Genomic DNA, 27,110 nt, shown 5'->3' with positions numbered 1-27,110 from the left:
ATACTCTTGGGATTTCCTCTATTGTTAGTTCGATTTCTCCTTGTACTTCGCTAACCATTCTAGGTAGATGTCTTCTCCGGACTTCATGGCCTTCCATGCTTGGGAAGCGGAAAGGAGTGATTTTCGTTTCTTGGATTTACCATGATACACAATCTCTTCCTGATTCGGGGTTTGGAGTTTAACTCTTTTCCCTTTACAGTCCACCATTGCATTATTTTGGGCTAACCAATCCATTCCTAGAATGATGTCAAAGTCGGCCATAATTAATTATATTAAGTCTGCGCTGAAAGTCTGATTACCGATACTGATTATACAGTCCCTGTGAATCTCATGAATTTCGATGGTCTTACTTGTAGGTGTGGCTATTCTAAAAGGTTCGGCTAGTGATTCGGGCTTAAGTCCTAATTTCTTAGCAAACCTCTTAGACATAAAGGAATGCGTAGCACCACAATCAAATAACGCATAAGCAGGCACTTTTCGAATTAAGATGGTACCTGAAACGACTTCGTTGGCGTCGTCGGCCTCTTCTTGAGTCATAGCAAAGACCCTAGCATTGGGCTTGCCTTCTTTTGGCTTATTGGGGTTAGCTCTTGTATTTGGCCCTGTTCCTTTGTTGGGCCCGGCTGCTTGGTTGGCGGCAGTAGGACATTCGGCAATTCGGTGTCCCGCTTTCCCACATCCGAAGCATACGCCACTGTTCTTCGGCATTCTCCCAGGTGTCGTAAGTGACAAGTTGGGCAAGGCTTAATATCCTGGTAGCTTGAGGTAGGTGAAGGCCCTTTAGATGGTCCACCGGACTGGTTAGGCTTCTTGAAAGTCTGATTGCTGCGCGAGGACTGACTATTCATGGGCCTTTTGTTCTTATTTTCCTTCTCCATGCGCTGGATGTCAGTTTCAGCTCGGATAGCTGCGCCCATTAGGTCTGAAAAATTCGCGGATTGGTAGACTGCTAGAGCTGATTGGATCCTGCTGTTCAATCCCTTCTTAAAACGGTGCAGTTTCAAAACTTCGTCTGCCATGATTGCCGGAGCATAAGATCCAAAGGCGTTGAACTGGGAGGTGTATTCCACGACTGACATATCCGGAGTTTGAGTGAAATTTTCAAACTCACTCAGTTTCTGTAGTCTGACCTCGGCCGGATAATACTGTTTCAGAAAGGCTTCTCGAAATCGCTGCCAAGTGATTAGTCTTGCAGCTGTCATGGCTGGCGAAATTGCTTCCCACCATTTTCCTGCTTTATCTTCTAGGAACGGCACAGTCACGTCTATTTTCAGTGCCTCGGGGACTTCTAATAGTCGCAGCTGCGTCTCTACACTTTTCAGCCAGCCCTGGCTGACTTCAGGGTCTGCAGCTCCACTGAGGGTTGGACACCTGTTCTTGCGAAGCGATTCATAGTGGAACTTAATTCCATTTGGTGGTGGTTGTGGTGGTGGTGGCTGATTGGCGTTCTGGTTTCCCAACCCTTGCAATGTTGTTGCCACAATGGTGGCTATGGCCATAAGATCAGCTCGGCTTAAGTTCATTGCAGGCGGGGGTCCATTTCCTTGCTCGTTCTCCTGTCCGCCTTCACGGTCAGTATTAGCATAACGCGGGTTGCGGTTCTGTCTTAGGGGTCTGCCAGCCTTTTCCTACAATTTCGAGTTCTAAGAATTTGTTGTACAAGTGGAGTTCATACAATAGATTGTGCTGAAATAAATTGAAATCAATGAACCAAATAGAACAAATTTTTTTTTTTTATTTCAAAAAAGAACATGACCAATCTAAAAGAAATAAAAGTCGTACTGAATGAAATAGCAACAATGGGAAAAAAATAATAATAATAAACTCCTAGAACAAAATCACTAAGACATCCTAGTCTAATCCTCTATCTCTCCGTCCCCAATGGCTGCTATAGGCTCCTCAATCTCTATAGGCTCTTCCTCTTCCGGCTTCTCATCCGGCTCTCCTTCATGAAGTAGCTCTACCATATGAGTGAGCTGGGCATTCTCTGCATTAAGCTAGGCCACTTGTGACTTCCACCCCTGAACGTCTGCCTCTGCCTCTGCCTCGTCCAACATATCAATGGTAAGCTGGTGGCGCAGGTCGCAATCCCTCTTATTCTGCTTGATCTTGTTCTTTAGTACCTCACCCTGTTGAGCCAGATGATGGTTCACCTTTGCAATTCTGCTTATAGCCTCACTTAAATTCTCCAGTCTCTGCTTGCTCCTGGCATTTTGCTGTTTTTCTTCCTCCAATTCTTTACGGTATCGGTCGATATCTTCTTGCATCTTTTTCTCTCAATACAAGCCGTGCTCTATGCCATCCCTCAAATCCATGTTATCTCCTCTTACCAACTCTCCTTGATAGATTGCGTTGTTAAGTTGGGTTCGTATAACTTCTTTTTCTGTGGCTAAGATCGCATTCTCCCGTCTTCTCTCACCTAGTCTGGCTCTAAGGCGCTTTATCAGGCGCGACTGATTATCAATGGCAAGCTACTTCATGTGGATGGCAGCTTGGGCACGAGTGCGGAATCGGGGAGACATTTTGTAAGGTCCAGGAATTTAATTCGCGTAACCTAAGTGCATGCAATCTAGTATTTTTATTTTTAATTATATGTTTAATTATTTATATGCAATTTATGCATAATTCATGCATGATAGGATTTAATTCCTGAAATTTTAAAAGGTCATGTATTAGGGTTTCTAAGTGCATTTCACGCTCGAACGAGGAACGGAGACCGGAGAATTTTCAGGAAAATTATTTTAATTACATGATTAATTTTTATTAATTAAATAAGGTGTTTTTAAGTTTATATTTCAAAAATGAAATTTTTCTGGGTATTTTTAACCGTAAGATTTTATTTTTATCGGTACGCAAATTTTATCGAATCAAGGGACTTTTTAAGGGTTCGGCTAATATTTTCAAAATCTTTCCAACACGGAATATTTTTCGGGAGTGCGTTTGGATTTAATGGGCCTACTTTTAAGCTTGTTGGACTTAAAATCTTTTATTTAGTTTTAATTATCAATTAAGGCTCATTAGTCATTTGTTAGCTATTTAAATAATACTAATTAACCCTAAAACTTATCTTAACCTAAACCTAATCTCTCCCAACAGCCGACACCCTCCCCCAGCTGCGGTCACCCTCGTTTTCCCCATCAGCAGCTCAAGAGATCATCGACCAGTCCAATTCTTGCATAGAAAATTCTCCTGGGTCTCCCCCACGTCGTGTTGCTCTCCAAACATCTTAAGGCACGCTTTGTACTTGTTCTTTTCTGCATCATACACGTTTATTATGTTAGTGATCATATCTGTGCATGAAAAATGCGATCTAGCCTTGTACATGAGAATTTTCTCGGTTTCCATTTGATTATGGTGTTTTCTTGTCCAACTCTCACATTTTCCTGGTTTTTGAGCAAGGGCTGCTGCTGTCAGTTGTTAAGGGCTATAAAATGGTGTCAAGAAATTGTCTTGGGGTTTAGAACCTTTGGCAGATCGTGCAGGGTGAGGGACCGAGAGCAAGGTTTCAATAGGTTGGCTTGATCTTTGGGTTTCTAGCGTGTAGGGTGCAACCAGCGAAGCAGGGGCCTAGCTGAGCCTTAGACCAGATCATGGTGGGTCTGAGACGGGGCTTGGAAGGGCTCGGCTCGTGCTGGAACCATCCCCAAGCGCTGTGAATCGAGTTGGGTTCGTTTGGTGTCTTGGGGGAGTGTAGCGATCGGGTGGTCTACTCCTGTTGCATGGGGCTGATGGCGTGGGTGCAGTAGGTTCAGGAGATGCCTAGAGTGGTCTAGGTGTGAGTGGTTAAGGGCTGGTTACGTTAGTGGAAGGCTAGGACGCAAGGTTGGAAAGGGAGGATAGGGTGGGCATTCTTTTGGAAGGGCCGAGACTTCAGCAGCATGCTGGAATTTCAGCCGTGGGTTTGGGGGGCCTAATGACATTGTTTTAGGACCTATTAAGTGTTTTTAAGATATAGTAAAAAAATTGGAGGAAATTTGGGTAAGTTTCGAGTCGATTCGGGTTCAAACCGGGACTCCGGTCCAAGTTTTAAAACGAATTCGGTTAAGTTGTAATATGGGCTCGAGTTTACGTCTAGGAATGCTTATAAATATGTTTTGGGACATTTTAAGGACTTTGATAAGCTTCGTGTCAATTTTAGAGGTCCAGGGATGAAACGATAATTTTCGGGTTTCTAGGGGCAAAATGGTCATCACCCGGGGTGAGATTTTGATCCTAGCAGCGTCCTGAGCACAGATCCATGATATTTTAAAATGTTTATGCATCATATTTACGATTTTTACGTAAGTATAAAAATACGGTGCATGCTTGGTTTAAAGGAAAAATTATGTATATGCATGTTTTTATTAAGTGATGAATATGTTGGCACGTTTTGAAGGAAGTGATTTTGTTGTGACTAACACGATGACACGATGACATGTAACGCCCGGACTCAGTGGGCGGGTAATGTCGTCGCTGATGATCCTCGCCGCCGGGTACCGCGGTTACACGTAGATGGATCCATCGACTGACATGATGACATGATGATACGAAAGTCACAGCTAATGAACGGAATTCAAATTAAGATTTTAACACGTATATGCTGATACGATGATACATGTTATTACCATGTTTTAACAGGTCACGGTTACGCATACGATATGATAACATGATGAGACAGGTTTTCACTGTTGTGTGCTACGTATATGTACTTGTTATTACTGGTACAGGTGTGTTGAGTCTTTAGACTCACTAGGCGTGTGTGATGCAGGTGAGCATTTTGATCAGGGGACCGGAGGTGCCGAAGACTGAATAGGCAGGCGGGATGTGCGGTGACACGACTCGAGGACCATTATTTTTCCGCATATTGATTCATGTGTTTTGAGAGGAGTTACACATTTTATATGTTGATGATATTACGATTTTTACACGTTTATGTTTACGTTGATTTTGGATGACGTTAGTCATTTTTAAACTGCGCTATTTTTACAGTCAAGTGTTTAAGATCATTTTTAAATGTTATATTTTTATGCATGCAAAATATTTAAATGTTTATTTTCGAAAAATGAGCTTGTAAAAAAAAAAATTTATTTCCGCACTTTTAAAATTAGTAGACGTTTCACATTTCCTGAAAATAAAAGAAAATGCTCAGAATAAAATATCAGGATAGAGTAAGATACTGAAAATTAAAAATTTTCGAAAATTTTCGAAAATGGAAAGTTTTGAGATAGACACGTGTCGAGAGGGTGTATGCTGACGGGTTGACTCGTTGAATCGGCCGAGTTGACTCGTCGGGTTTACTCGCCAGAGTATGGTCGGAGCAAAGGCGTATGTCAGCGAAGGGGTCAAGATCATGGAACCGGTGGTGGCACGGAAAGAATCGGTCGGAAAACTACCTAATTTGGCCGGATTTCGCTCAAACTCGGTGGACTCACTTGAAATTAGGCGTTTCCGATTAGTTGATCCGATCCCGAAATTGATTGTTGGGAAAAGTTGCCCATGGATAGTATAATGTTTGGGTAAAATAAATTGAAAATCGGAGTAGGATTGGTAGGGTAATTGGACGAAATAAGATTCGGCGTTAATGTTTCGGATGCCCAATCCGTAGATCCGAAATTCCGGTTGTACCCGAGCACGAAATCTGCGATTGTTTGAGGGCTTTTGTTCGTCTCATCGAGGCGGTTCTAGATCCGGTTCACCGAATTTTTTTTTTTTCCAAAAAAATCGATTTTTCCCACTCGGATTATGAACCTGGCGGCTCTGATACCATTTAAATGTCACGCCCCGAAACTCGGGATTTGACACCGGCGTCGTTTAACAATCACACAATTGAAACAACCAGCCTCGTAGCATAGTATAAACCGAAAACCAGTTTATTATTCATAATTTCTCAAAAAAACAACTGTCTTTACAACTGAAATAAACTTGCGGAAACGTCTAACATAAAATTTAAAAACAGTAAAATTCGGAAATCCCTACTACCAAAATCTCGAAAATTAAATTAAATCACTAGCCCCAAAACTGTTCATATTCTTCTTCCTCTACCTGTTCTTCGGATTTATCTGGGGAAAGGTTNTTTAAATGTCACGCCCCGAAACTCGGGATTTGACACCGGCGTCGTTTAACAATCACACAATTGAAACAACCAGCCTCGTAGCATAGTATAAACCGAAAACCAGTTTATTATTCATAATTTCTCAAAAAAACAACTGTCTTTACAACTGAAATAAACTTGCGGAAACGTCTAACATAAAATTTAAAAACAGTAAAATTCGGAAATCCCTACTACCAAAATCTCGAAAATTAAATTAAATCACTAGCCCCAAAACTGTTCATATTCTTCTTCCTCTACCTGTTCTTCGGATTTATCTGGGGAAAGGTTGTAAGGGGTGAGTATTTTGGGAATACTCAGCAAGTGGGGGATAGCGATCACAACATAACAATTTTTCAATATTTTCGAAAACAACATATAATTACAGCATGCTTTTCATAATCGTAACATCGTATTCATATAATTGTAACACTGCGATTTTTCACCTTTAACGGTTTACTGACTTCAGTCCCTAAGTTTTAATCCTCTAAGGGGGCGAGGCCATAAAACAGTTCTATCCCACTGTTAAGGGCCATATGTTGGAATTCCACCCATTTTCAGGGAATCCTCACAGTGCCAACGTATAAACGTAACAAGATTAAAAAAAAAACGTAGACGGTGTTCGACCGAATTTTTCGAAAACAAGAAAAGGAAAACTTTTTATGCTTAAACGAAATTTTAAAAATTTAAAATTACCCACTTACTTTAAATCTTAGAGAAAAACGTGAAAACTAGGAATTCTTGCACTGGAAATTTCGAAATTCCTACTTCACTGGCTGGACGGCGGCAGCGCTTTGCTGTGCTCGAAAATTCCTATGGAGACTAGAGGGGAGTCTCGAAATATTGAGAGAATTTTGGGTGTAATTTTCGAGTTATAGGCCCTCCTATTTATAGGGGTTGGCTGTTATCGTGATCAAGAGTTATAGTGCATTTGAACTGTGAATCAAATCTAGAATCGTGATATGGTTCGAAATCTAAATCTTTTATCCCACAATTTCGAAAATTATAAAATATGTACTGTTAAATTTCGAATTCTAGGGATTTTATTATCTCTTGCTTGATCTTTTATCCCGCTATCTCAATATCAACTCAAATCTTAAACATTTATCTGCCTATTTTTGAAATTCCTTAATTAATCCTTATATCGATAACCCAAAAATATCTTATATTCTGAATGATTTAATATTCAAGATTACACCATCTTAGCATAATAAAATTATTAATCTAATATTAATATGATGAAATCACGATTGTACGAAATATCGGGTTTTACAATTTATATGCAATAAGAGGATCCATTTGTTTTGAGGTTTGTGATAAACATCACTTTTCACCATCATTTAAGGGATGGACGGTTTATTGAAAATGATCATTTGGCCTTGATTTCCTTATGTGGTGTATTCCTGGAATCAGTTCACTTTTCTACTTCTATTTACTGCTCCCTATGAAATGACCTTACTATCCATCTTTTAAGTTGATGTGATTGGTAGGTGAAAGGCTTCAAGGTGGATGGGGTGGGTGGTGACGATAACTTGGATAAAGTTTGAGAACAAAAAATTATGCTGCCCGCCAAGTTTACCCTAAATAGCTTTTCCGCTAACTCTTTGTTCTGGTGCGGCACTTCTGGTCACGCTATCTTATTTTCTGTATCAACGGTCATTCTTATCCTCTCTTCTGGCTTCTCTATTTATTTAGGATGTGAGGCTCGATGAACAAGTTTGCTAAACCAGCCATTTGTGTTGTCTACTTGGTGTATCATTTTATTGATGTTGCGTTTTCTGTTTCTTTGTGGTTTGTCTCTCTAAATGACCCTAATGTGTGTTTGATTATCTTTGCTTGTTGGTCCATCAGTAGCTAATGTTTAAGTCAGTCATTTGCACAGCTATTTCACTTAATAATCACCATGTCTGTTTTGGCGATGAGAAGTGATACTGAGACATCTCCAATCATGGCACCACATTGGTGTCACACCATTGTGGTGCCATGATATTTCACTCCAATCCAGCACCAAAACTAGCGCTGGATTGGAGCTGCTGCGCCACTATTTTTTTTTATTTTTTTTAAGTTTTTAATTTGATTAATTTAATATAAGTGTTTAATATTTAATTAATTAATATTTTTTGAAATTTTAATTATAAAATTTTTAATATTCTGATTAGAAATTAATTAAGTGTAAAAATAAAAAATAAAAAAAACACAGATTAAATTAATAATGCGTTAAAATGGTACAAATTACGAACACGAAATACATTAATTGAGCATTTATGGGAACAATATAGTAATTCGAATATTTAATATTGTATTTTTGTTGTATTATTAATTTAATATAAAATGAACGTGTTTTTTCAATGATATTTTGATTTTTTTTAATGATATTTTGATTTTATTAAAATATAGTTTGTATTAAATAATTGTATGTAAATCAAATAATTATGTTGTTAATATGAAATAATTAATTCAAATTTTAATATATAAATTAAAATATTTAAATATATATATTTTAATATATAAATTATAATATTTAATTATCATTATATTATCAAATTATAAATAATTAACATAAAACATAAATATTAATATTGAAAAGAAAAAGAATATTCTTGAAATATTCTATTGTAGTGTAAAATGTAGTGCAATGTGGTTGGAGATGATTTTAGTGTAACACCAATATAATGCAGAATGTAGTGCATTGGATTGGAGATGACCTGATTTACGTAGTGCCAAAAACAACTGCATGGTGGGTAGAAAGGTTTTTGGCTAAGAATTTTCTTATTTGCACGCATTATTTAATCAGATTTCTTAAAAATGTGGAACCTTTCCAAGAATCGAGAGAATAGACTGCCTTTCTTGAAACAATAAACACCTTGTTTGAATATGGTGGGACAATTTATAGGGTCTGAGTTTAAGTTATATTTTGTATGGTTGGACTGAAAAATGTCAAGGGCACGTTAGCTTGTATCTCCTGTTGTATGTGTAGACATATTTCCATCCTGCTGTTTATGTATTTCATTGCGGTTGAGTTACTAATCTGCTGTATACTGCAGGTACGACAAGAGAAAGGAAGAATTTGGGCAACATGCATCTAAGTTTTTGTCCCGCTACATATGGGTTTATTGTGGACATGGACAGGCTAAAAGAGGAATAAGAAGGTACTTTTCTAGTGTGCTTCTTTAGTTTGCTGTACCTTAACTGCGATGCTTTCATTTCTGCCTGCACTCACATCCACATATGGTCGCTTGCAATAAACATAGTTGATTTTTCCATCTCTTCAGGGAAGTTGACGAAGCATTGAAACCTGGCATCCATGCTTTGATGGACTCCTGCTCAGTGGAGGATCTTCAACTTCTTCATACCGTTTTTGAAGGTGAACATTTCCGTTGAATCAAATTCCATATTCAAACACGAGCTTGGTGCTTCGCAACACAAAATAAAAGCAAGAATTTACTGATGTATGTGCCTGAATGTTACCGTCTTGTTTTTACAGAGGGACCTTGCAGAAGCACTCTAGCAGCCCTACAACATGATAACAAACTTAATTTCCAATTTCAAGGGAAAGTTTGATTTCGCGTTCTTTTCGGATTTTCTGGCAAACATGAACCTGTTCATTTACTCAACTATACTCAAACGAGCTGTGAATTGGTGCCGATGCCAGCCAGAGCTTCGTGGAACCTTAATTTAAGTTCAATATCAAGCTATCCTTTTCAAAGTGCGAGATAGAAATTTAAATTTGGCGTACCTTAGGTTTTTTCCCCATCTCTCAAAGAGTAGAAGTAGAAATTTTGTATGATAGATATTATTGTGAGTTGTAACACAAGTAAATGTAAAAATAGTGTCAATATCTGTGTTTCTTTTCGACATAGATATATTCAAAGGAAGTCATGGACCAGCGTAGATTATACAAATTGATAGTGAAATAATGGGTTTTTTTTTTAATCAGCAAAAGAAGCAATAAATTGGTGGCTTAATTTAAGCATGATGAATATGACATCAAACTTTGTTATTGACAAATGGCAGTAGTGATCACTTGATTGCTGGAAATTGGGAGTGGAGTAGACCCAAGAATCTAATGGGATCGATGATTTTTACAACTCAAATGAAATATGTGTTGAACACTTAAATAGTATATAATGATATCCTATAATATGGCCTTCATAAAGAAAAAGTTATCGATTCATCACATTTGATTAGGTGAAGGAATGAGGCAATCTTTTTTCTCGAAAGATGATTTTAGAAACTGGAAGAAGTTGGTAAAACGCAATCAAAATAACAGATGTCAACATTCTAGTGAACTGATGGATGGAGCTGTGGGGGGCATCCATCATACGTTCCTCATGTTGATGAAATTCCCTCTACATTTATAAAATCTACGAAAAAAACATACATAAATAATAGTTCGTTGAATTTAATATCGAGTTAATTGCATAGTACAGTCGTATACATAAAGCAAAAACTTATTTGAAACGATCTCACGGATCGTATTTTGTGAGACGGATCTCTTATTTGCGTCATCCATGAAAAAGTATTATTTTTTATGATAAGAGTATTACTTTTTATTGTGAATATCGGTAGGGTTAACCCGTCTCACAGATAAAGATTCGTGAGACCGTCTCGCAAGAGATCAACTCTATAAATAATACCTAAACTTTTCCAAAAAAATGTAAAAAAAAAATCTTTAAAGCAACTAAAAAATTCGCCTCTCCCCTTTTTAACTATATATCTATTATTCTATTATATATATAAATATGTGACTTTATATGTGAATTTCCATTTGTCTCCTTATTAATTGTTTATTTTACATTAATTGCTTATTTTAAGTGTGTCTTTTCATTTTCCTTATTCATATTTTAAATATATGTGATTATTAATATTTAATTTTTTATGTCTACTCACATTATAATATGTTATTTTTATCTAATGATATCTTTTCATTATGTAAATTAGTATTTGGTTTTTTATGCATACCCACATTATAATATATTATTTTTAATCCAATTATTTAGATTTTTTATTTATGTTTTCATTATTTAAATTAAATTAATTAAAGTTTAGAAATAACTCATTATCGAATTTTGAATTTTCTTTGGTATCTTATTAATTTTTTTTCATGTCCTCATGTGACAGTTTGCTAGAATTTATGTGTTTAAATTAAAATTTTTTGCAACCAAAATTTTTTTGCGGTTTATATTTATAAATTATTTAAATAAAACACGGTAAAAGATCGTTGTGATTTGAGCCGTCAATGTGGGTTGGGTCTGTCCGTTTGGCCTGCACCGCCAAACAGTCTGAGTGAGTTGGGTTGAAATTTTGTCGACTCATTTAAAGATGAGCCTAAATGAGCTTGCATGAGTTTATATTAAATATATATATATATATATATATATAATATTATCAATTTTCAATCATGAATTTTTGATATAAAATGAAAAATATCAGTTTGATTTCAAAATTATGATGTTACTATCTTGTCCAAAAATTTTGGGTTGTTGAGACATTTTGGCAATCACTCAAAATTGAGTGTCAAAGTTGACATTTGAGTTGTATTTTTAGATTCCTGACAATATGTTCGTCAACATATTATTTTTAAGTTATTTTTATCACTATTGTGAGGGGTAAATGTGTTTATTACAATATATAAATATTATCATCTCTTTAAATTAATATTCACTTTCATGTTTGACATATTATGGGTCATGGTAAAATGAGGAATAATAAATTCAAACAAACGAATACACAAAAGTCTGGGGCGAAACCATAATTATATGGTAGCGGAAATTAATATGTAAATTTTTAGTGAATTTATCGATGTTAAGATGTATAACAAATCTTATATCATAATATATAAAATTTCAACCTTAATAAATCAAGCATATATGAAATATACAAAATTTTATTACATATACAATCAAGTAATTTATTATAATTGTATTTTATTCTACAAGACTTCTTGTCAAACTCAGTGATTGTGGATTTAATATCTATTAAATTAGCAAACTAAAGAGCGTGTCAATTAAACTAATTGAGTAATCACATATTGAATTTCTTAATTAATTTTTTATCTTGATAAATTGTTTCATTTAATATTTTAAATTATAAGACAACGTTACTATAACTAAAGACACATTTTTTTTTAACGATCATAAGGACTCAATCACTAACTCATATGAAAAAATATTTATCGACATACTATATTAAAAACATTCTAATTAATTCAGCGCATTTGCTGAAAATTTTCTAATTAATTAAGAAAAATTCATTTAAAATAATCATATTTAATCTTTTTGGGCTAACACCATTTATTTTATAAGATATTCATCACAATTCTTTATTTGTATATTAATCTTTAAATCTGAATTATAATGTATATTGTTTTTCTAAATGTTCTAAAATAATGATTTAATACATTTATTCGACACTTCAATATTAACATTTTAAAATATATTAATTTTATATTGTATACGTGCAACACTTATAATCATGATTATAAAAATTCAATAAAAATTGTAAAAATGAATTAGGTAGAACATAAAAAATTACATATTTAATCAAAAGACGGAAAATAAATATTAAATAATTGTCTATTACCTATAAACTACTAATACCGACTTCTAAAAATTGAAGTCGGTGAGAGAGTGGAGGCCTTTATGTACTAAAAACATAAAAAGTTTGTAGGACCGAGTGCTTATCGCTTTACCAAAAGCTATAGATGGTGGTAATGGTGCAACTCAAATCTTTTAAACCGCACAGCAGTTCAAGCACCACGGTTCGATCGCTCTACTAAGCAGGGACAATTATTGCACCCAACAATCTCCCTCCCAATAATTGCACTCTTTGCAATCAATGGGAATCGAACCCGTGACCTTGGCTCTGATACCAATTGTAGGACCGAGCGCTTACAGCTTTACCAAAAGCTATAGCTGGTGGTAATGGTGCAATTCAAATCTTTTAAACCGCACAGCAGCTCAAGCACCAGTGCACCACGGTTCGATCGCTTTACAAGCAGAGACAATTATTGCACCCAACAAAGTTAATGCTTGAATGAGTCACACTGCAAAATTAGTGAAGTAAAAACGAAAGACAAAGTCGTTTAATAAAAATATTATAATGGGCTAAGTTGAATCAGACTCATATATATAAGTATCTCACTTGGTCTCACTTTATCTTTTGTCACTGTACAAAGCGAAAGTTTACGCACCGTAGTGTTCTACATTTTCTTAATTTTTCATCATCTATTGGTCTTTAAAATATATATTAGACTTTTTTTTAAACATCTAATCTTAAATGTGATCAATTAACCAAATAATTATTATACTTTGTATACAATAATAAATAGATTAATATATTTGAATATAGAAAAAGTAATGTATTGAGAAGAATAAAAAAAGAATGTTAGAATTAATACTATAATTATCTAATGTCAATATTAAATTTAACATCCTATGTTCGAAATTGTGTTTATTAAGGTAAAGACTTTGATGATAAACTAAAAATAATAATTTATTTATCATTGTAACGTAATAATAATGTGATCGTTATTTGGAATCAGAAAATGATGTACTTTGTCTTTTTTATTAAATTGTATAAACAATTCTTTCAATATTTTTAGTGGATAAACATGTTAAATCTATTAAAATTAAATAGTAAAATTTAATGATGAATATGAATGTATTAATTCAACTTTCAATTTGGGTTTCGGGATTTTGTCAATATGCTATATCTATATATATATTTCTGATTTTTCTTTTATTTTAAAATATAAATTTTCAAATAAATGAAAAATGATTTTTTCCTCTACTTATGTAGAGAATATCAAGTATATATTATACTCAAATGTCTTATAAATTTATATGATATATTAAAAGGTTATTTGCATAAACTTATTTGTTGGGTACAATAATTGATCATGTTGGGTAGAGTAATTGAAATGTTGTGTTTGAGCTGTTGTACTATTTAAAATATTTGATTTGCAGTGTTACCATAATCTATAGGTTTTGATAAAACAGTAAACGCTTGAGCCTACAATTGGTATCAGAGTCAAGATCGCGATTTTGATTTTCAATGATTGAAATTCGTGCAATTATTAGGAGATAGAGTGTTTGGTACAATAATTGTCTACGATGAGTAGGCACTTGAGCTGTTGTATGATTTAAAGATTTGACTTGTAAAGTTACTATCAGTTATAGCTTTTGGTAAAGCGACAAACACTCGATCATATATTATTTGATTGTAAAGCTAGAAGAAACATGTTGTATCAACTTTTAGTTTTGAATTGATCCCTTACATGTTACTCGATTTTTAAATTTAGAAGCATTCTACAATTTTCAAATATTATTATATATTGAATTATAATTTATCCCTTTCAAATTGGATAAATATACAATAAAACTCATGTATATTTGATTAAAATAAACATTTAAATGAAATATTGGATTTGTCGATAATCAAAATAAGAAATAAACAAATTTTGATCATTGAGTGAGAAATAAGATATTTAAATAAAGTTATAATTGCCACAGTTAAATAATGCACTTACATGCATTTATCACTGTATTTTGCAACTAAAATGTCAAAAAAAATTTCACGTATTATTTTTATATCATATTCAAAATAATTATGAATCCTGATTTTTATTATTTTGAGTTTGCCTTTGTTATGAACAATCATTGTGAATAAATTGAATTTGAAAATTCCTATATCTATGTATATCACATATTAATATAACAACCTAAGTCCAGGTACTAAAAAACTATAAAATGAACTTATTCATTTTCAATGTACACAAATTATATAGTAAAGATATATGACAATTAAGACAATGAAGAAGAAAATATGCTCAAATATAACAAAATATATAGACAAGAAAAACAATAAATAAAAATATTTTTCTACATATAAATATTTTCTATAACTTTTTACAGTGAGTTGGAGAAGATAAAAGAGCAAAAATATTAACTCTTTTGGGTTACACAAAAAATTAGAAATAGAAGAAGTGTTTGTCATACAATGAATTCAGTCTCTAAATTAAATGTATACTATAAAATTATAATTACTGTTCATACTTTATAAATGCAATGAATTTTTCTCAAGATAATGGTAATTAAATGTTCTCGTTGATATTTTTAAACAATTAGAAAAATTAAATATATTATTTTTCTAGAGGTAATACCGATATTACATTAATAATTTGATTGTGCTAATTATACTTATGAGTTAATATGAAATATTAAAATAAATGTCATAAGAGTCAGTAAAAAGATGACTTATAGTCAAAAATATTATCATTATAAATTGCAAATAGATGACAACATTTAATCAATATTTATTTAAATCAATCTATCAGTACTTTTTAAGTGATGATATATTGTTATAATAATTAGGGGTGAGTATTCGGTCGGTTATGTTACCGACCGAACCGAATTAGTCATAACCGGACCGATCCGAAATATTTAGCAATAACCGAATTAATTTTCATAACCGATGAAAACCGAACCGAATTAACCGATATAACCGATTTTTTTAATTTGAAAACCGAATTTAATAATGAACCAAACCGAATTTTCGAATTGACTCGATTCGATCGGTTAATTCGGTTTAACCGAAATTTTGTTCACCCTAATAATAATGTGTAGTTTATATGTTATCAAATATAAGTATCTAATAAATTAAAGGTGATTAGGAAAATAAAAGTATCCAGTAGAAATTGTTGTCAATTTACATGAAAGAGAATAATAATCAAACAACATTGTAAATAAAAAATTGCATATCATTGATCGACAAAAAAGATTGTAATAATTGAATATTATAATAAAATATATGCATTATTGAGAGAATATGACAAATAACAAAAGAAAACAATGTGATAAAAAAGATATGAGAAAAATTTTAGTAGTCCAAATATTTTTTAAAAATTTAAAAAATATTTTTTTCCCAAATTAGTTACATATTCTAATGAACACGAATTGTCAAAATTTACAATACTATTATCATTGTTTTTTGTTGAGTTAACTAATTTTATTTCAAATTCTAACTATTTTAACATATGTTTCTCACGTGCAACGCACGTGCATTATTTATAGTATATATATATAACTAACTATACATATAATGTTAGTTCTCTTTATATTGAAAAAAGTTGGCCGTTGAGTGCTATAAATAGTTAGGCCATTCACCTCAACTACCATAGAATTAGTCCACAAACACATCTGATAATTGTGATCACACTAATTCTAATTCTTCACTCATGTATTACCAAAGAAGGAACACTGCCTCTTCAATCTTAGATGTCTTCTCTCTGAACCCTCCGCCATATCCAGTTCTGCTGATCTTGGCCCTCATTTTCGTCTTCCTCTCACTCCAATGGTACGTTTCCTTCGAGTCTGTGGTGGAATCCACAGAAGAAAACATGGGATGGGTGCTGATGGTAGTGACACTGGTGCTGGTGTTTGCTGTCAAGTGGCTATCGAGTTTTGAGGATTCAGGATGGTGGTTCTACGGGAGGTCTCCGTGGGAGAGGCGGCAGATGGCGTCGTACTTCCAGACGTCGGAGGGTGGCAGCTCGCCGTGGGGCGTGGCGGCGGTTATCGTGCTGTTGCTTGTTCTTATGCAGTATCAGTCTGTTTTTCGTGATGGTTGGTTTATATGAATTGTAAGGGTCTGGCGAGAGATGGGTTTAGACTTCGCTAGGTTAAAATCATAAAATAGTGAAGGTATCTGTGTAAAAAACTAAAAATTAATTAAAATATGAAGTTTTTTTTATGGGATAAAATGTTTTTTTTTTTTTAGTGTTATCAAAATTGAGTCAAATTCTATAATTTTTATTTTTATTTTTATTTTTGTTATATAGTTTGAATTATGCTTTACAATTTTATTTTTTTTCCCGTAAAGATCATGATTGCTTGATGCTGGAAAAAAGATTGAAATTTTCAAAAAAATAAATATAACGAATTAAGATTAAAATTTAACAATATAAATTGCTATAATTGAAAAAAAATAATGAGATACCAAAATATACAATTTTCCCAATGATCGAATTTGACAAGATAATATTCTAATCACACTAATATATTTAAATATTGAGAGAAATTTTGACATGTTGTTCATCTATCGTGTATAATTATCGATGATGTGACACTCGCCTATTGGATGTACAGTTTTGATATAAATGTGCGCGTACGATGAGTGTACAACATATAAGGTAACATTCATCTATTGAATGTACAATTTAGATACGTTTCATCACATCCGATAAATGAATGTCACCTCATTAGTGGACATAGTGATGAACATGGTGGGTGGACCACAGCCGGAGCCATGTGTTGCTCCGCCCGGGTGGTAGCCCAGGTGACTTGTTTTTTTTCGATTTTTTATATACATAAAATTTTGTCAAATTTTCTGATAGCCCGGGGTTCTATTTGTCAATATTAGCTCAACTGTGGTTTAGAAAATTCTAATTCGGGTAAAAATAAAAACCTGTCTCTGTCGCTGGGGTGGACAATGGGAAAGCTACCATGAAACAAGAAGCGGATTCCATGGAGTCCCAATCACCAAATCTTGAATATTTTGCTCACGTTTATGGAATTAGAGATCGATTCCAAACTTTGGAAATAAATAAACAAAAATTATAACTGACCCTTGAAAATTATACATCAAGATTAGAAAATTTAGTACAAGTATTAAACAGAATTATTATAGACCGACAGGGTCACTACACATCATGGATCGATATACTCTCCCTTGTCATTTATTTGAACCAACAAATGTAACCAGTTATTTCTCTTAGACAAGTTTCTCTTTGATCCAAAATATTTATTCACGTTTTCTACATTAATTATTGTTATGATTGATCAAAGTTTAATGTGTGTCGTGCTAATTTGTTTAGAATTCAAGAAGTTTTTATATGATTTTTGTTATGACGTGATAACCCGTAACTATCATCATTCAGTGTACACTGAAAAAAACTCGGACTAACATAATAAAATACAAACTACGTTAACTAGATAAATTATATTTATCATATGTTCACATACTCCGTTTAACTTGTTTACACGAGTGTTATTCATTAACCTTTGATTAAATATGACATATAACGTTGGTCATCATAATGTCTTTCATAAATTTATGAAGGACATGACACGCAATTATGTTGTCCGCCGCTGCTATGGTTTTATTTAATTTAACTGAAAAATATTATATCCAAGATTATTATTTAGTTCCATGAAGATACACACTTGCTTGTTCAGCAATTTAATATGATGTTGTCATCTTGAACGTGGACTGACGTTATGATTTTGATTTGTGCGTATCGTAAAATTTTATGTACAACTTACTAAAATTTTAAAGTTTTTGAAAATGAATTATAATTGAATTTTTTAATAGTTTTATTTGAAACGAGTTAGATTTCTAATTGTTAAATTTAAATATTTGAAGGAGAGACACTTTTCCTTTGGTTTCTTATGTCTGTTTTGTTTTTAAAAATATTTGAATGTAATAATTAATTAATCGACTAAATCAAAGAATCATTATTGGGCCAACGAGGTGAATTTAGATGTTGATAATATAAGTTACTGTCAAATATCAAATATACCATATATTAACGTGATATAGCATGTCGGGGGAACATAATAAAAGGAAATTACTTAATCTTTTTAGATTCACATCTTACCACATGTACTTCAATAATTAATCGGATCCGCCAAAGGGAAACCACTTGGACTGAAACGGGGATTGGTACGACACCAGCACAACCACCAGCACCAGCACCAGCACCGCGATGCTCCATGGGAATCCCGCCATCCCACGGGCGAATTCCCGCTTCACTTGACGACCAGGATGCGAGAAATTTGACAAGTCAAATCCTCCACCAGATAGAAACCTCGAACGCATGAAGAATATCAAGAAAACAGGCACCAAGAAGAGCAACAACTTGAAACTTGTCACACTATTTTGTACATGCTCTTTGTATGTAGAGTATTGAGACAACGATAACAAGAAGATGACGATAGTGAAAACTGCCACGAGTGGAAGCGGTGGGGTGGAGATGGAAGCCAAGGTTTGATCAGTCCAGCCTTGTTTCCACTCTGGACCCCTTCTCCTAGAATAAAGCCAATCCATTTCTTTCATTTTCCTTTTGTAGAGTAGTAGTTTAATATAGGAGGATAAAGGCGAGAGAAGCTTTCACTCCAGAGAGGTGGCTTTAGCATATATGCTTCGAGTGCGGATTCTCCTATTAAAGATGTTCAGGCTCGATGCCTATCTTAACCAGATAATTGAACAGATTTTAAACATGTTAAATTCAAGATGCTCGACTCTACTCATGCCACATTAAAAATAAAGCATAATAGTCTCGATATTTTCAGATGTCCGAGCAGTTGAGAGACAGATTACAAATCGTGGTAATCAACCAGGACATCACTTAGCTAATATGAGTACATAATGCCCATAATGGAACTGCTACAGGGAAAAAAATGTCAGTGAACTCTACAATTCCCGCTCCATCGTATTTGTTTTTCAAAATTACCAAGGAAGATGAGGCGACACTGTAAGAGGATGTTATTTAGATACCAGATAAGGGAATGACAGGTAGTGACGTTACCCATTAATCCATCTGGTACGAGTGATTCTCCGATCTATTTTTTTGTGTCCAACAAATAATCAAGCCATAACCTTCTTGGAAGTAACGGAATTGATAATGGTGGCAAACTCGGGACCCTGTAGCACGTGTAAGTGTGGACATCAACATATCAAGAGATTAAAAAGCCAAAAGTAAAAACCAGAAAGAAGTGTCTCCGCACCACCAAAAAACTTTTATCATAATTTTTTTCTTGCATGTCAATTATCAAAGGTAAAATCGGTTCTTGAAGCATAGAAGTGTCACCTTTAGGGAAGCACCACCCACAAGAAATCCATCAATATCTTCTTGCTTTGCAAGCTCAGCACAGTTGCTTCCATTGACCGAACCTGAGAAAAAACTCATTAATGTTCAGAACATACAAACAATGTATATTTAGTTTTATACTAGCATTCTGAACATATGGCAGATAGGAAGTTTGAAATTAAATCATCTGAGTAATAGCAGGAAAAATACAAATTTTCTTTTTCATGGAAATATAGATGAGGGTCAATTTCTGAAAACTAGAGGTTTAAACTGACAATAATGTACCTCCATATATAATCCGAGTTTTAGAAACAACTTCAGCAGACACGTTCTTACTGAGCCAATCCCGAACAGCTACATGAACTTCCTGTGCTTGATCTGGTGTAGCCACTTTGCCAGTTCCAATTGCCCATACAGGCTCATATGCAATCACAATTTTATCCCGGTCTGGAACGGCGTCTGCATTTTATAAAAGCAAAAGACTGAAAACAGATTAAACAATATGTTTTCGCATGAAATTCCTGTTTCAACGTTCTCACACAAAAAGACTGAAAACAGATTAAACATTACGTTCTCACATGAAATTCCTGTTTCGACTTTTACACACAAGAAAGAGAGAGAAAGAGTCTAAACATGCCGGCAAAAGCCTTCAGCTGCTGGTAACAAACATCAAAAGTTTTTCCTGCTTCCCTTTCTTCCAACAACTCCCCGATGCATGCGATTACTCCTACATTCTGGCTCAAGACATACGCAGCGTTCTTCCCAATGAACCGCATCTGCATACGGTTTGGGTGAACAAGGCTTTTTAAAATGGAGAAGAGTTAGCAAGAATTGGAAATGGTGAACTTTAACGCAATGAACTCCTTTCATCTTTTCGCTTTTAATAAGTCTGACAAAATTAAAAGATCTTCCATTTGCTCTTACTTCATTGTCTTCTCCAATTACATGTCTCCGTTCAGAATGCCCCAGAATAACCCACATGCACCCAAGGTCGTTTATTTGTTCCGGACTGCGCAATAATTTTAACACATAATACATCCCAAAAATGTATAACATTTATGAAACATCGAAATCATCATCCATAGTCCTTCAGTGAACAGATTAAATTTGAAAAGTGCTTTCGGTCACAAACAAGACTACTCTTTGTGTCTTAAAACCGAAAAATAATATCATAATCATTGCACGTAGAAAGTGTGGCACACACCTGATCTCTCCCGTAAAAGCACCACCTTTACCAATCCAACAATTCTGAGCAGCTATCTCTACACAATCAGATAGTGTGTTCTTTACTTGATCAATGTAGACAAAGGAGGTGCTACAACAACATCTATGAAGGGCAAAAGCAAAAAAACAGTAAGATCAATTTGAATATATTTGAAATCCACGGATTTGAAATCTGCCAATCCAAACGCAACCTAAGGGATTGGAATTCTTCTCAGTTGATATGGTTGCAATTCATATCAGAAACAGCAGGTTAAGCTTAAACCGTGCCTATAAGCTTTCATGATGATTCACCACATTAAACCATGGGGAAAATGTTATATCCAAGATGCAGATTTTCAAAGGAAATAAGTATGGAAAAGTGAGAGAACCAAGTTATCTAGTTCGCAAATCAGAAGGAAACACACGATGATATTCTTAGAGATACATTGCAATCAAACATAGCTAAAAGTTTGAGACACAAGTTAACTTTTCAGAAGCCTATCCAGTGAAATGGAGAACCTCAAACTTGAGTGATTAATGGAAAAAATAAAGACAACATAAAACCCTCTGAATTTGTCTTTATGACATGACATGAAATGAGATATTAACAAGGAGAACTCACCAACATCAGACTCCAATGTTGCAGTGTTTATATCAGAAACCAGCTTGCTTATAGATTCACTGGTCCCATTCTAAAGTAAAGTTTCAAGAAACAAGTAAATTAACTGAGAAAAAAGGGAAGGCCAGGATACATAAACACAAATGATTCATCAGACCTCACGTTATATGACTATGAAATACTCCAAGGAAGATAGGGGAAAAATATTACAGTTGACATCTATGATATTACAATTTATTTATTAAATTATATTAAAATACAAAGCACGCAAAGCAAAACTACGTAAAAAAATCAACTTTTGTTATCTGGAAACAACTTGCAAAGAAATTGCTCATGTAACTAGAATAAATTTTATGAAGGAAAAAAAGAATATTTATTCGAATAACCTTAAAGAAGAATCTGCAATGAAAAAGAAGTCCTGCGAATGGACAATTCAAGCAGTTTCGATAGATTACGTTGTGATCTAAGGTTACTGTGAAAAGATTATAACTATAACCAATCCGAAAGTTCAATGTTCTTTTTGACTCCGGAAAGCAGAGGAAAATCTAAGAACATTTTATGATAAAGACAAATGTCATTACATGATACATCATTCACAACATCTAAAGTGATAGATATTTGTATCAAGTCTTTGATGATTTAAAATTTTCAAGTTGAAGCCAGAAATTAGGCAATGGAACAAAACTAAGAAGCATTCCGATGACAAAATGATACTTACACATTTCCAATTTCCACCAACAAAGAACTGAAGCGAAATAAGCATCAAGATCAGGCACGGAATATAGAAAGAGCAGAGCACGTACGGCTTATCAAAGCAAAAGTTCTATCCATCGAATTTTACTAATTTCAGAACAACGATTACCTGCATTTCACATCTGCAATGTGCATAATACATCATCTACAGAATAGAAGAAGGTACAAAAAAACCACAGATATAATTGACCTTGCCGGAACCAGCCATCATAAGAACGCCACGGCAGCAGGCGAGGCAGATATGAGAATCCTGCAACAACGAATCGCTAGAGGTGGAGTTAGAGTTGTCGAGCTTGAGAACGGATTTCCTGAGGCCGGAGAAGTGAGTGGAAAGCTGTGTCGAGGCGGCGGCGGCGCCGAGTGACGTGGAGACAACTGCCGTTAGTAGATTTCGCTGGTGAGGTAGTTAAGTCAGCGGAGTTGATGAGTCAGTGTTATCTCTCTATTCTTCCCTCATGTGTAGCGTTAAAGTCCATGCTGCTCGTCTGCTCACGTGCCACGCGTCTCACAGGAGCGTGAAGATTAATATACCAGATACAAATTAACAGTAATTAATTAAAATGTTCAAACTTGTTTCTTTTTTTAAAAAAAATATTTTTAACAATATTTTTTATTAAATCATTTCTCAAGCACGTGAATTTTTACGAGATAATCTTACCATTCAATTTTATAATAAAAATATCTCATTTGAGTGACTAATAAAAATTAATATTTTTATATTAAAAATATTACTTATATTATAAATATAGACAAGATTCTCTCGTCGAATTAATAAACATCCGTTTTCATGACACACTGCTATTTCTCAATATGACAGTAAAAAAGAGTTTAACTACAACATAGTTATTATAAATAACAATGACATCAATAATATATTACAATTATTTATATAAATTAAATTAGTTACAAAATAATGATAATAAATACGTAATTATATTATGAATTAAAATTTGTAAAGAATTTATAATAATTAAAAAAAAAAAACCTCAGCGCCACGCCATGGTTTGAGGCAAGCGCAATTGGAAGGAAAAAGTAGGCTTCATTTTATAATTAAAACTAATGACAATTATAATAACCTTTAAACAGAGCTACAGCTTGGCGCTTGAAAAAACACGATCATCAAATATACAAGAAATACAAGATTCTTAGCTATCACAGAATAAAAAAGTTACAGATAATTCCCCAGAATCATCAGCTAAGGAATCCATTTAAGTCCCATCAAACGGCTATCATCCCAACCCTTTTCGTTGAAGCCTGTATGCCATGTCCATAGAAGAGAAGACGTGTTAAGTAAACGAAAACGATAACAGTTGGGGTTGATGTTGTTCCAGGAGAAAGGAAACTCTACACATCCTATTATAGTTCCTTTACCTTTATCATGAATCTACTTTTTTGCCACCGGCAATACTGTCACATGAGGAGGGCTGCACACTGTGAGTGGAAGAACATCCACTGGAAGAACTAACATCCGTGATGCTGGTTTCCTTCCTTGAAATTTTCTTGGTTTTTCTTTGCTTCGACGTGGAATCCTGATATTATCATTACAATTAGTTTCAAAGAACTCAAAAACGTTCTCATTGCTCACTATCAAGCATACATGGCTTGTACTTACTTGCTCTGACGCAGATCCAGGTGTTTTAAGCTCTAGATCTGTGGCAATGTCATTTGAGTCATCACTTTTCTCTATCCTACTCTCTCCATCCGGCGACTTGTTTCTTGGGTCTTGTTTGCTTGAATTATGAGAAACGCTACCTTGCTGCATGACTTGCGACGCTAAGATCGTGGACTGCTGTTCCAACATGGAATTATGGGCCATATAAGGTACGTATGTTGAGCATGGGTTAGGAACTGTGGGATTTTGATTCCCGTAAAACGGGTATGGCTGCAATGATGGATGTAAAGGAATCGGTCCAGTTGGTATTGGGACTGGCATAGGAAAAGGATAGGAAGGTGGATGCATGACAACAGAATGATCCATTCCAGCCCATGGATACATGACCCTCATTCTCTGTTGATACTGGGAATTGAGGCCATCGATATCGGATTTAAGAGATGTCTTCTCTTCTCTGAGATCATTCTTCTCCTGAGTTAACTGTTTGGAAAAAAAAAAAGGAAGGCACAAATCATGTTTCAATCGTCTCATTGCAGAAAGAAAATCTTAACAACGATTATTACCTCACGAGATTCTTCAGTAAGTGCTGCGTACTCAGCTTTCAGTCTGTCAACTTGAGAAGCCAAGTCCTTCAGTATTTGAATGGTATCCGTGAGTATAGAAGCTTTGTCGTTTTTAGGTCTATCTGGATCTGCAAATAATGGTCACCCGTGACAAAATATTTTCATATTTTTCCATGAAATTTAATGTAAGTTCAAAAATTGCTCCACGCAATGGGCTGGTATAAAATAATTGCTCCACGCAATGGGCTGGTATAAAATAAATCCACATGCTTTAACCAAGAAAAGACCAGGGTACAAACAAATTTCGCAACTCTGAAATTTTTTAAAATACTGAACAATAAAATTTTAGTCTGGAAACCGTGTCAACATTTATCTGTTCTTTCCTATTAGCCAAGCAAAATTAGTTTCTCCGGAGCTCCATGTGCTCGATGGAAAAGAAATCAGTGAGCTCTAAGAGGCCAGTCTTGCAAGTTCTTCAATTGTGTATCAAATCTAGTAAACAAAATTGTGCATTGGGTTTTTTGCAGTTAGCATGACCTGCTCGCGAAAATCAAATTTTTTTGTATATAATTTATTGAACACACACACATGGGTTTACCAAGAGTGTTCCCCAACTCTGTGAATTGCTCATTCAAACGATCTCTCCTTAATTTCTCACGATCAGCCTTTTGAACTTTTCTCGCATTAGTAGAGTCCTTGGTTTCTGCTTCCATCCTTCAGTCAAAGTCACATACACGATAAGATGATGAAGAACCTAGTTTCATGTGATTAGAAAACAAATTCTCCAAAAGCAGCTCCGAAGTTGAACAAATAAATTTATGGAATGAACATACCACATGAATATTTCTTCATAGAACCTATACATAACATAATGACAATAAAAAGCTTAAGGAAACCCAGTAACAACTAACAACCGTTAAGATCAAGAGAAATTCACTTCCTCGAATTATAACTAAAAACAACTTAAAGAAGGTTAGCTATAAACTACTGTGAAACCACTGAAGTCCTATTCAGCATAGTGTGTGGTTGCAACTAGCACGAAGACAACAAATTCATGCAAAAATGCACATAGTACGAGCACTAACAACTTCATAGTGCTTGGACTAAGGGTAAACTTCTTGTTAAAATTCGATGAAATATCATTTAAATTCACACAACAGATTTACTAATTTCGACTCCATTTCCTTAGTTTCCAATTCATAGCAATATGTGACAGATTTTCATGGTCTACAGAACATACACAGCTCGAAAAGCTTTTTTCTGAAGAGAACACGAGTTTGATAATATTTAATCATAATTGAAGTCTCATACCGACTCAGGAACTCAATTAGGTAGAGGCCATTGATGCAATCTGGATAGCGAAACTTGTAAATCAGTGTTATTTGGAAGGCGAAGCTAACACTTTCAGAAATTTGGTCAGATATTTAAAAATTTGCTGGCTATCTTTGATATAATCATATGCTCAATACTTACCTCAATAAGATGCACAATCTTTCACAAAAGATGCATTCTTTATCTTCACATACAATAAATGTTGTTCTTATGCTATTTAGACAAATTCACTTTGTGTAAAATAACCATCTCTTTTCTTTCAATGCGTACACTTAAGTTCATTAAAAAAGACCAGCTCTCGTGACAAAATAAAGAGTAAAAAGATAGAACGGTCACCACCATTAATCATCTCTCCTCCAGTCAGTCTGTGCAAAGAAATCGAAGTCCCCTCGAGGACAAAATTCGGTAAGCCATGATCGCACCTATATAATAATGGTATCAATTGTGGGGAATAGCAAGGAGCAGATCATGGTCCACTAGGTGGTGGTGCCTTAATCCCACTTATTATTATATAAAAGGACCAGGGTGTTTAGCTTCTCCCTTCACATTTTCTGTTGTAATTGATTGTTTCGGAATCAGAGTTGGAAGTATGTACTAGAAAAAAGCTGGGATTTCTTTTGTAATAGCTGCAACAATAGTATAATAAATTCTCTCTATCACTACACCTCATCTGTGTACTCACAGTTACGACATTCTCTAGGTAAGCACTAAGCACATGATCATAGCAAAATGAATGAAAAAACGCAACGCCAGAAAAATCAAAAGGTTCAGACCTGCAATCGGCGTGGGGACGTGTGGACGGCACTAGCACATCGGGCGAAGGCTGGAAATTGTTGGCGTCCTGAAGTGGTTGAAAAATTGAATCGGACTTCAACTGATCCATCATACTCAAGGAAAATTGAAAGTAGCTTGTTGGGTGAATTCTGGAATGGGGGAATTCATAGAAAACGGATAATGCAGACCTCGTGGGATTCCCAATTTCTGAGACTAATGCTTTGCCTATACGACTACGCATTGAATTAGGGCCTTATTGGAGTTATCCCCTTCATAATTCGTACATCTTTCACAAAGCGCCTACTTTAGAGTCTTTT

General features: G+C 34.6%; 3 protein-coding genes, 1 long non-coding RNA gene and 1 pseudogene across 4 annotated transcripts; 2 read left to right on the top strand and 3 right to left on the bottom strand.

Annotated features, from left to right (window-relative positions):
• Window positions 1-9,090: 9,090 nt before the first annotated feature.
• LOC140984082 (uncharacterized) lies at window positions 9,091-9,918 on the top strand. Its single transcript, XR_012176538.1, has 3 exons — window positions 9,091-9,216; window positions 9,340-9,431; window positions 9,552-9,918. It is a non-coding gene; the product is annotated as an uncharacterized lncRNA (long non-coding RNA).
• A 6,386-nt stretch (window positions 9,919-16,304) lies between these two features.
• On the top strand, window positions 16,305-16,706 carry LOC140984666 (uncharacterized). The gene has a single exon (XM_073452211.1). The coding sequence runs from the start codon at window positions 16,305-16,307 to the stop codon at window positions 16,704-16,706; it is 402 nt and encodes a 133-aa protein (XP_073308312.1).
• Window positions 16,707-18,687: 1,981 nt separating this feature from the next.
• LOC140985078 (uncharacterized) lies at window positions 18,688-19,211 on the bottom strand. Its single transcript, XM_073452828.1, has one exon. The coding sequence runs from the start codon at window positions 19,181-19,183 to the stop codon at window positions 18,743-18,745; it is 441 nt and encodes a 146-aa protein (XP_073308929.1). The 5' UTR covers window positions 19,184-19,211; the 3' UTR covers window positions 18,688-18,742.
• Window positions 19,212-19,349: 138 nt separating this feature from the next.
• Window positions 19,350-22,918, bottom strand: LOC140984665 (triosephosphate isomerase, chloroplastic-like; annotated as a pseudogene).
• Window positions 22,919-23,584: 666 nt separating this feature from the next.
• LOC140985314 (transcription factor bHLH121) lies at window positions 23,585-27,049 on the bottom strand. Its single transcript, XM_073453134.1, has 6 exons — window positions 26,793-27,049; window positions 25,286-25,401; window positions 24,688-24,815; window positions 24,125-24,604; window positions 23,884-24,041; window positions 23,585-23,766 (listed from the first exon to the last, which is right to left on the bottom strand). The coding sequence occupies exons 1-5, from the start codon at window positions 27,032-27,034 to the stop codon at window positions 23,889-23,891; spliced, it is 1,119 nt and encodes a 372-aa protein (XP_073309235.1). The 5' UTR covers window positions 27,035-27,049; the 3' UTR covers window positions 23,585-23,766; window positions 23,884-23,888.
• Between the last annotated feature and the right edge of the window lie 61 nt (window positions 27,050-27,110).

The sequence above is a fragment of the Primulina huaijiensis genome, chromosome 9 (genome assembly GCF_012295235.1).
Source record: "Primulina huaijiensis isolate GDHJ02 chromosome 9, ASM1229523v2, whole genome shotgun sequence".
Classification (NCBI taxonomy): domain Eukaryota; kingdom Viridiplantae; phylum Streptophyta; class Magnoliopsida; order Lamiales; family Gesneriaceae; genus Primulina; species Primulina huaijiensis.
Note: the sequence above shows the minus strand (reverse complement) of the source record. Positions and strands in the feature narration are given on the sequence as shown.